Source organism: Leuciscus leuciscus, assembly GCF_965113295.1.
Source record: "Leuciscus leuciscus genome assembly, chromosome: 20".
Taxonomy (NCBI): Eukaryota; Metazoa; Chordata; class Actinopteri; order Cypriniformes; family Leuciscidae; genus Leuciscus; species Leuciscus leuciscus.
In genome coordinates, this window is record NC_138744.1 from 18,934,803 (window position 1) to 18,946,375 (window position 11,573).

The window sequence follows — 11,573 nt, forward strand, 5'->3', positions numbered from 1 at the left end:
GAGAGATGAGGAGGTGGTGTGAGGGAAAGTCAAGATGGCAAAGAACATGAACATGGAGAGAGATAAAGGGTGCAAAGAGGGGACACGGAAAGGTGCTGATGTGTTCGACAGCCTAAATAGATGGACCTGAGGCTATTTATAAAACCGTAAGTTCACATAGGTCTCATAGTGAAGGCCAGATCTGATAGAGCAGACCTGTAGGATTCATTGAGGGGGTCAGAGGAAGAATGAATGCATGAATAATCAAAACACTAGATATGTATGAACATAAACAAGTGATAGTTGATTAAATGCATGAAATGTAGTTTGCAGACAGAGCTGGGTAATAACTGATTATATGTAATCTGGATTCCCAAAATTTAATTCTTGTATAGATTATATTTTATTATATATATTTAATTAATTATTAGCTTTTCATCAACTTGCAAACCTCCTGCAGTTCCTTCAGTTTGGGAAACCCTGACGTAATGTAAGGTTTAATGCAGTTAATTTTGTTGATAGGAACACATTTTCTTTCTCTTTGTTCTTTTACATATCAATTTGGTACAATATGTCCAAATCAATGTGATAAATGAGTTAGGACAAAAGTAATTTAAAAACTAGACCAATTACAATACCTAAAATGTGTAATGTTATAGATTATGTTACCAATTACAATTTTTATTTGTATTCAGTAACGGATTATGATTTGTAGGTAATTTACCCAGCACAGATAGGACACTGTGGACAGCTGGAAAGTTGGAGTCGCCCACACATATCTGAACTGATCCACTGAATCCCAGAACAACACTAACCTGACACCCGCTCCATTGTACCTGTGTTTGCTTAACATTTCACACTGCTCTTGTCCTATTTAGAGTGGAATGGAGCTGTATTTCAACCAGCCTGCCAGTATATCTGCTGTCTTCGGACTATCTGAAGTGTTATAATGCATGAGGTCAGTAGAGTTAATCAACAAATGCTGATGTACGCACATGACGATGTCAACTTATAAGTGCAGCTCGAGAAGTGCATATTGTATAACAGACTGAAGAGAGTAAATGAGTCACCAAAACAAACAAGTTTATTCAAACATGTACAAACAAGTATGTACAGTATGGCTATGTACATCAAAACAGCTGGTTTGAGGTAGAGAGAGAGAGTGTTTATATATTCCACCCACATCTGATGAGCATTTTTCTGATGAGCAACTCCTCATCTACAGTATTTACCTCTCTACATGTTGAGAGTTTACTTATACGTTGCACCTGAGAAGAACTCTGCTAGGCATTGCAGTTGCTGGTTTCAGTATTATTATCAGCTCAATTGGATAAACATTGAATTATTGTGGCCAAAGTATTTAGAGACTAAGTCATACTTGTATGAAAAAATAGTCTACTTAACCACTTACGTGTAGAGATATAATAATAAGTTGTTGCTTATGTAACTCGTTGTCCCAAAATACTTTTTTGTTGTTGTTGGTAAATCCTATTGTAGTTATGTACTATTAATATTATATCAAATAAATGCTGATATTCTATTGAACTTTCTATTAATCAAAGAATCACAATGGATCATGGATTTCTGAAGGATCATGTGACACTGAAGAATGGAGTAATGATGCTGAAAATTCAGCTTTGTCAACACAGGAAAAGATTACATTTTAAAATATATGAAAATAGAAAACAGTTATTTTAAATTGTAATAATATTCCACAATATTGCTGTTACTGCTATTGCATGCAGCCTTAATTGGTGAGACTTTACATTACAAAATCAGCCTCAAACCTTTGAATGTGTGTGTGTGTATACATCAACTTGGCTGGATAATTTGTTCTCTAATGCAATGACATTAACTCTTTAATATTTCATATTACTAATAATTTAACATTAACAATTAATACTACTTAGTGTCCAAGGGCCACTGTACAAATACAAATCTCTAAAAAGTTTCATGCATCTCACATAGTATACATCCAAAACTAGTCTATTTGTAAAAAACTAATCTTCCAAAATATATATAAAAACTCTTGAATATAAAGTACATCTGTTTATAATATTGCTGTCGTACATTAACTTTATCTCTCCCTCCTTCCCAATATCTCTGTTCCCCCTTCCACCCCTCCTCTCTCGTGGATCTTCTTGGCCTCCAAGTGCGCCTCCTGCTCTCTCCTCAATTCCTCTTTCTCTGTCTTCAGTAACCAAGGTCCTCCAAGGTAAGACAGGATCTCTTCAGGCCCGGGGCGAAGCCAGGGCAGCGGGTTCAGCAGCTTTCTCAGAAGAATGAGGACGAATGAGCTTAAAGAGTCAAACTGACGGGCAACTTCTAATTCAGCCTCATTCTCCTCTCTCACAGTGTTTTGCTTTTCACAATGCTCTCCCTCCCTCAGTTCATTCTGTCCTCTGGCCCTCTCCTCTCTCTGTTTGGTTCGGTTGAACCAGTCTCTGTACTTGCAGTAGGAAGGGTCATCAGAAGTGGTCTCCTCCCAAGGGAAGCAGCTTGTCAGCAGGCAGTATATGAGGATGCCTAAAGACCAAGTATCCAAACTGGGCTCTACTGTCATCCAGGTGTCCTCTGGTTCCTCCTTTGCCTTACTGACTGTCTTAGCGCACTCCATCTCGGGCACACAGAAAGGAGAGTTGTACCACACAGCACGGACCTTGGTCCCCTTTGCCCGCGCCAGGCCAAAGTCACCCAGTTTGACCCAGCGACAAACACGGTCACACAAGAAGATGTTCTCTGGCTTAATGTCCCTGTGCACAAAGCCAAGCGAATGCAAGTGAGACACAGCACCACTCAACTGAGACATCACACTCTGAGCGCGCTCCTCACTCACCACCTACAGAAAAAGAGAGAGAAGTTGTTTTTTATAGGGATGGGATTTTATAACAAGAATAATAATTAGAAAAAACAATTTCTGGCATATTATTTCCCTTTTTCATTGATATTGTTAGTGCTATTTTTATGTGTTCATTTATTATTATTATTATTATTATTATTGTTATTGTTTTGTCATTGAATTTATTTATTGCCATTTCTGGCACATTATTTTCCTTTTTACATTAATAATAATAATATTTATTTATTTATCCATTCATCCATTACGGCCATCTTGTTGTCCTTTTATTGTTTACTATCCAATATTGTTATTTGCAAATGCTCATTTGTTCACTCATTCATTCATTCATGGCACCTAATTTTCCTTTTAAAATATTATTATTGATATTTGTATACATGTATGTATTTATTTATTTATTTAGCCATTAAGGCCACCATCTTTTTCAATAATATTGCTATTTGTATATGCACATTTATTTATTTATTTATTCATCAATTCATTATTTATTTGTTTGTTTATTTATTCATTCATTAATTCATTCAAGCATGGCCTTATTTTAGTTTATTTATCATTATTATTATTTATTTTTTTTTCAATGCATTTGTTGTGTGTATTTATGCTTTGGCTATAATGTTTGTGCAACAGTCCTATTCCTATGAGTTATGAGATGACGGAAAGTCTGTGTTCTAATCTTCCCCTCAGCGGTACAGTAAGCACTGTCATTAAATCGCATTAATGTATCAAGGCTGATGATAGGAGCAGTTGTTTTGGCAGGAGAGTGAGAACACGGGAGCCATATCAGGGAGGGAACATGTACGTGCCTGAATAATCGAAGACGCGTTGTTCCCTGAAGAGACGTCACTACAAAAAATGCTCTAATCATCACGATGCATCATCATAATTTCGACAGCTCAAGATCAGGACTGTCATCAGAGGACCAGGATCAATGTCCCAGGCCCTTTAATGAGGAGAAGCCACTATAAAGTTGTCTAATGGTCATCTAAATATCGTCTGAACAACCTGAGGGTGTGTAAAGGATGACAGAATTTAAAATTCTGCTGCATTTACTGACCTCTGACACAATGACATCATACAGGTCGCCATAAAGACCAGCCTCCTGGGCAAAGACATAGTGGGAAGGCGTGGAGTAGAAGATGCCTATAGCCCGCGTCAGAGACGGGTGTGTACAATAAGAGACGGACAGATTGTATTCACGCAGGAAAGCTTGGAGAGTGGTAGAGCGACGGGGGAAGAACTTCAGAGCCATTGGGGTTCCTGGAAGTTCAAAGATTGCTAAAGTGAGAAGTGCTTCGCCTTCACCAAATGCACTGTCTTATAGTTTAGAGCTCAGCCTGAGCAAAACAGGAGACCACAAAACAACTGACCTCTCTTCTGATGCACCGCCAGCATCACCTTGCCATACGACCCCTCTCCCAGCTTTTTGATCAGCTTGAAGTGCTCTGATGTCACCAGTGATGTCATGGACTGAGCCGTGAGGTAGCACAGCTCATCTAGCTCTCTTGGCGCAGTCTGACAAGAAAACAACAGCAAAACTAACATTAAAGTTGCTGTGCAATTTTTTTTTATGAAATTTGCAGTGTTTATTATAAATTTTGTATTTTTAATACATCATCTTTAATAAATAAAACTCCCCCTCCCTCTTGCAAAGACATCTCTTCTCTGATGATGTGTTTACTGGCGTGAGGGCGGGACAACATGTCACTCACATGACATCACAGAAATAGCTAAACACAACAATCCAACCATCCAATTAATTTCTGATGAACAAAATCAAGTCCCGTCACACATTTTTCTTGTTCGAGAAGCCGCTTCACTTGGATATACGTCACAATAGGGAAGAAAAGACTGTCGCAACTTCCATTTCATGCCGACTTTAATCATACAATGATGATTTTCAATCAGTATGCTGTGTGAAGCATCTACTTTTGTTTTATGTGATGCCAGCTTGATCTTTGTAAAAATGAAAATTATGAAAAGCTTTTGACTTATGCCGATATTCAAATTCTGTCTGATAAGCTGATGATTATTTTCATGTTATGGCTGATAACCGATAAATGCTTTAAAAGTATCAAATCTGATACTGTTTTGTCTAAATAATAAATAAAACTGAATTTAAACATCACAACTTTATAATATACATTATGAAAATAGCTATTCATTTGAACATTTTCTAAATATAACGTTTATCAGTGTTTTACATTTTTAGTGTTTTAATTAATTAAATATTTTTATTTGCATGAATTAATGTAATTTCTTATAAAGAGACAATTTTTTTAATCTATTCCTAACCAACCCAGAACAGACTGCCTTAGAAATTGTATTAATGTTTTTTCTATAAATATTATTAATGTTTTTAAAGAGATTGTTAGTGAGTGTTAGATGATGACAAAAAAATTATCTAAATGGAAAAACAGAGTAAATGAACAAGCACAATTAAATATCCAATATCGCCGATACTTATCTCTTATACTAACAGATATATACAGATAGTACTGATACTTTTTGTCATAATGATAAGCTGACTATACATTATCCCCCTTATTCTCGCTATTTACCACATAGTGGGCATGAAATTAAAGAAAAGAGACTACAATTGCTATTTAGGAAATCGCTTGCTTGAGACAACGACCAATTACACAAAAATGTCTGACTTCAGAATTGCGCAATTGAGATTCATGTATTCAGAGAGCCATGTAATAATGATAGTTATATGACAGTTTAACTGCATCTGTCAGTACTTTCACCAGCCTTCACTTTTATGTCAGAGGATGGTCAAACAATACCATAAGCCCATTAACACCTCGGCAGCCCTGAAATAGCTAGGGCGCATGTTACTTATTGCATTTTTACATAACACAAAGCAAGCAGATCATATTTACATTACACCCTATATGTTTATCAGGGACATTTGTTGATTAAAGTTCCTAGAAGTGTGCGTCACACCAGTCCTGTGTGCGTCAGTGTTATTTTTTTTTTTTTGCTTTTTCAGTCTATGCAACCTTTACTAACACCACTCAGCTGAGGAGCAGGACCATGTAATTGTACGGTATTCTGTTATGACTTTATAAGTCTGTGATGTGGTCCTAGTGAAGCGATTGTATGACTGTGTTGCTAGGCATTGAGAACAGAACCAGCAGAGCAGCCTTTATCTTATTGATAGACGTCTCTGGCAGTGTGGCCTTTGATAAGGTGCCAGGAGTGGACGTGCATATGCTCCAGCTTGTATCATTTTCCATGCAACCTTCATGTCTGTAATGTACAGTAAGACTAACAATGTTGGTTTTAAAATAAAATTTCAGTAACACTTTAGTTTAGGGTCCAATTCTCACTATTGCTTATTAGCATGCATATTACGAGGATATTGGCTGTTTATTAGTACTTATAAAGCACATATTAATGCCTTATTCTGCATGACCACATTCTACATCCCTTAACCAATACCTAAACTTAACAACTACTTTACTAACTATTAATAAGCAATTAGGAGTTTGAGGCAAAAGTCGTAGTTAATAATTAGTTAATATGTGAGAATTAGACTCTAAACTAAAGTGTGACACAAATTTCTTGCAATTAAGAGTGTTCTCTGAGCTTTGCCGTAAGGGATTATGATCTTTTTTAATGAGGTTACCAATTCAACCCCTTGTAAATCATTTTTGAAACATTATTATATTGCACTTCAGTCCATTTAAAGTTTTATAGCAATGATATCTGGCACTGATGAACAATTATGAATCCCTTTTACTGTCAAACTCAATCATGCTTTCTCATTTAACTGTAGTGACAACCATTTTCACAGTGAGCAATATTTATAATACCACAACACTTTATTTTACAGTGTCCCTATCTATCTATCTATCTATCTATCTATCTATCTATCTATCTATCTATCTATCTATCTATCTATCTATCTATCTATCTATCTATCTATCTATCTATCTATCTATCTATCTATCTATCTATCTATCTATCTATCTATCTATCTATCAATCTATCTATCTATCTATCTATCTTCACTGAGTGCCACTATTGCAAAATATGTGCAGTATGTGCTGAGCATGGCTGGAGCGCTTTATATTACCCACAGGTGTATAGCACAGCTTTAAATGGATTTAGCAGGATAAAATCTGAAATGTTATTTAGTCATGATTTACGCCTGCAAAGCCGCAATTCACACTCATTAGTGAAATCATCAATATAATGTGTGTGTGCTATTATTATATATTGTTATTTGGTTAAGTATTCATTTCTAATACTTGTTAGTGTGTATTACATATGAAATGGAACATTTTCCAAAAGATCAGTATTTGACTCACAGTCATTGTCCAACGCTGCAGTGTCTTTCAGGAAGTCTCTCTCACTGTTTCTTTCCCATCTGGACAGGACTGAGCTCTGAGTCAAACTGTCCGTTGCTCGTTATCAACATACAACGGAGATCGACGAGCAGTTAATCAGATGTTGCGGTGCAAGCATGAGTGTCAGTTGCTACTGAGTATTTTTATATCTGTGCTCTCTCTCTCTCTTGATCCTTAATGAGTCTGCCGACCCTCCTGCTTACCACCTTCCTCTACTCTCTCTCTCTTGCTCTCCCTTTTCCCTCCAAAATGCCTCTGCTTGTTTCCATCCCAGATAGCCATGTACTACAGCAGTGAGGTATGCTGCCCCTTCCCAGAGTCTCACTCTTTCTCTCGCTCTCTCTCGTTACTCCCGTACGTCAGTAGTGTCCCAATATGTCCCACCTGTCAGTCATTCTGTCTGTAACACTCTATTCAGTTCCTGCTGTTCCCTGAGGTCTCTCTAGATCTCCCTTCTTCCTACTAACACCATCACTTAGTAAATTCCTCCTACTGTGCTGTTCCAGTCTGCAGCTCTGCTGGATTACTGTAAGTAAGACTGAAGAAGATAACAAGAGGTTAACAGTTTCGAGATCTAATTACTCCTAAGGCTCTCGACTAAGAAATTAACGTTGTGAAATTCTCACAATTCATTGTGAAACTATTCCAAAGTAGTGATGTGTGATCGATTTACTTGATTTTTGAGAGGATGCAGTAAGATTAGTGCCACACAGACTTTTATTAAAAGTATTTAGGATAAAGCGAATTGTAATAAATACAGGAGCAATAAAAACATGTAACCTGCAATTTCAAATATGGATGGGCTATATTTGATTAGAATCACAGTACAAGACCAGGGGTCAGTGGACCCTCAGGGGTCCTTGAAGAAGATGAGCTACAAATGTCAAGTCAAGTCGCCTTTATTTATATACAAGCTGGAGTCGGTTTTATGCTAGCCTGCAGAGCAACCACCCAAAGCATTACAATAATCTAGCCTTGGGGTCAGGAATGCATGCATTAACTTTTCTGCATTTGACATTAAGAGCATATGTCATAATTTAGCCATCAAGTGTTTTTGGTCCAATAATTAAAACCTCTGTTTTTCTTAGAATTTATTTAGTAGGAAATTACTAGTTGTCCAATTTTTTATATCAACTATGCATTCCGTTTGTTTTGTGAATTGGTAAGTTTCGTCAGGCCGTAAAGAAATATAGAGCTGAGTCTCATCAGCATAACAGTGAAAACCGAACACCATGTTTCATATCCCAAAGCATGTACAGGGTAAAAAGCACTGAGCCTTGTGCTACTCCATACTGAACTTTTGATTGATATGATACTTCATTAACAGCTATAAATTAACCATGGAAATGCGATTCCACTAATGGATCAAGGATAGGGTCAAGTTGTGTACCGTTCAAAAGTTTGTGGTGATGAGAAAGGTAGTGGAAAAAGGCTCTTTACACTAAGAAAAAATAGATTCGATTATTCAAATTTCCGCTGAACTAAGAAAAAAAAAGTTCTTTAAGAACTTTTTACTGAAAGGTTCTTTAGGAGAATCAAAAATGGTTATTTTATGGCATTCTATTGCCCCTTTTTGGAACCTTTATTTTTAAGAGTGTACATGGTGACTGACTGTTGTAAAACATGGAAACAATTCAGTAACATGAGCGCCATTGTATTATTGGCTTACGAGGTGCATGTGGTTTACACTGACTATTATGCTTCCTCCAGTGATATAGAATTTGAGGTTGCTATCTCCAATAATAAGAGAATCTTTAATATTGCTTTATGCAACAGTTCCATAAACAAGCAATTCATGCCATTCTTATGTTTCAGGCAAAAATGCTTTCCTGTAGCTCAAACAGTTTTCCTCTAGCTCAAACAGTAGAGCTTTGGTGCTTGCAACGCCAAGGTCATACCATGGGTTTGATTCCCAGGGAAAGCAAGAACTGATAAGAATGTAAATGTGTACCTTGAAATGTAATGTAATACTTTGGATAAAACCGTCTGCCAAAATGCATAAAAATGTAAATGTAGTTTATGTATTTGCAGTTCATGTATTTGTAAACACATATTGTTCCAAAAAAAGCCAAACTGGAATGTATAAAACCCGTAAATGTAATGCATACAGTAAAATATTTATGTGCTATTATACTGATTATCAGGAGTTTAAAAACACTGCAGGGTAAGATAAGAAAAAGAATGAAAAGAGAACAGTTATGTGTATATAGACATTAAAATTGTCCTCTCCTTTTGTTTTATTTATTTGTTTGTTTATTGGTTGGCATTCTTCAATGGTATTTAACCTGCACATTCTGCCATCTGTTTGAGTGACAAAACTAACAGCTGAAAGCTTGCAGAACTTAATACAACCATCCTTTCCATGACAAACCTCTGCTTAGTGCTGCCAATTCACATTCTATCTTTCTGTATCTCATTCTCAGTTTACTCTGAACCTCAAATCTCTCTCTCTCTCTCTCTCTCTCTCTCTCTCTCTCTCTCTCTCTCTCTCTCTCTCTCTCTCTCTCTCTCTCTCTCTCTCTCTCTCTCTCTCTCTCTCTCTTGACTCTTTATACATTTAAATCTCAGAAAGATTTCCCTTGATATCTCAAGTACAACATGGCTACTGTGTATTACTAAAGCAAACAATCCCTGTTATCACAACAGTGGCCGTTTCTGTTTCTCCAGCTGCCCTCTACATGCATGAAGCTGTTGCTAATACAGTCTGCTGTTGACTTCAAAGAGACTTCATCAACCCCTCTGGTCTCATCTCCATTCATAATCAGCACTACGCTTCTGTCACCCCCCTGCTGTTCAGGAATGTCTCATGGTATGTCTGAGACATCATAGAATTAGTTTAACATGTAACCCAATCGCCAAGATCCGCAAATAGGTCATGTGTAACGGTCACCAGCTGGAGTGCCCTTAAGAGCCACCAGAGGGCACTCCACATCAGACTATTGTCATTACCTCACAGACTCCATTCCCCATAATCCTTTACCCAGACTAATCAGCCATGATTACATTCACCTGTGTCTCATCATCTTGTTTACTCACCCCATATGAGCCTGGTTTTCTCATTCATTATCTGTGAAGTGTTGTTTAGTGTTACACTGCAATTCCTAGCATTCGCCCTGGTTTTGGATTTCTTGCTTGTTCCGTTGATTCGTTTGACCATGTTCCCTTCCTGGTTGTGTTTGTTTGTATGGACTGCCTGCCTGTCTGTGTTTGACCTTGCCTGTACTTTGGATTACCCTGTTCAATAAATACTGCATTTGGATCCTCAACCCTTTTGTCTTGGAGCAGTTTGTGACATAATGAATAATTTGGGTGTCTATTGCAATTACCTGCTGTATAGAATTTTGAGTTATTTATACAATGAATTCAAATATATTTAATATTTATTCTCTAAATATTGTACAAAAGTGTGAAAGTTCTTTATCTTTGAGCTCTTCTGCATGAGTGCAAGTTGACTTATCATCAACTTGCCATTTTTATCTTAAAGAAACAAGCTGAAGTATAAGACAAGCTCAAAGTAAATCTTTTGCATGTTACTTTAATGAAGGATGCAAACTGTAAAAGTGAAAATAAAAGCAATTAAAAAAGTTTAAAAACAGCAGTAGCCTATGTTATTTTTATGTTCTTATATTCTAAGTGTTATAAAATGCTCTATTTTTACAGCGAAAGGAATTTAAATGCAATACTACACATCATTTTTTTAAAGAAAAAGTCCCTAAATATCCTTGTTCAGACATGTAAAGTAAGAATAATTCTTGCTTAGGTGCACTTTGTTAATACATTTCATAGTGTCATTTTTAAATTTCTAAGCAATGTTCTGCAATAAAGAGCAATCTAATCAATCAGGAGACTTGAAAATGTTTGTATGAATATTTTATATATCCACAAGACAAGAATAGTGTAGAACAGTGGTTCTCAACCAGGGGGCGGAGGCCCATAGGGCACCTTTGCAAAATTCTAATTGTTATTTTATTTAAAGATTACGAGGGCTCATTCATTTTAAGAAAATAATGATGTGCACAGACAAATCATTTATAATAAATACTGCAATATTCCCCAAAAAAAAAAAAAAAAAGTAAATTTTGGTGACTTTTATATAGGCTATTTTCACTTTTCTATTATTACAAACGTTTGAAAACAAGTTGTGGGGGTTCTTCAAGTCCAAAAGGTTGAGAACCACTGGTGTAGTGCAAGTAGGATATTCCTGCAATAACTGCATTAGGTTGCAGTTTAAAGAGCGCATTTTTATTGAGGACACCGCCGTTGTGTGGGCACTGCGTGCTATAGCATCACTTTAAAGTTAGGAAAGAAAATATCAGAGCAGAGGGATACTTATCATCTCTTCACAACTCCAGGCTTGTAAAGGTTAACATGACACCCGGATG

At 36.6% G+C, this 11,573-nt stretch overlaps 1 protein-coding gene across 1 annotated transcript; it reads right to left on the reverse strand.

Moving 5' to 3' along the window:
* Positions 1–1,022: 1,022 nt before the first annotated feature.
* sbk3 (SH3 domain binding kinase family, member 3) lies at positions 1,023–7,606 on the reverse strand. The gene is made up of 4 exons (XM_082149126.1): positions 7,153–7,606; positions 4,204–4,348; positions 3,891–4,093; positions 1,023–2,818 (listed from the first exon to the last, which is right to left on the reverse strand). Exons 1-4 carry the CDS (start codon positions 7,156–7,158, stop codon positions 2,057–2,059), a joined length of 1,116 nt encoding a protein of 371 aa, XP_082005252.1. The 5' UTR covers positions 7,159–7,606; the 3' UTR covers positions 1,023–2,056.
* Positions 7,607–11,573: the final 3,967 nt, after the last annotated feature.

What these genes read in the sequence shown, in the direction of transcription:
- sbk3 (XM_082149126.1), bottom strand. An exon ending in GGCGGTGCATCAGAAGAGAG is followed by an intron (nt 4,094 to 4,203) that starts GTCAGTTGTTTT and finishes TTGAACTTCCAG; the next exon opens with GAACCCCAATGGCTCTGAAG. An exon ending in ATGATGTCATTGTGTCAGAG is followed by an intron (nt 2,819 to 3,890) that starts GTCAGTAAATGC and finishes CTTTTTCTGTAG; the next exon opens with GTGGTGAGTGAGGAGCGCGC.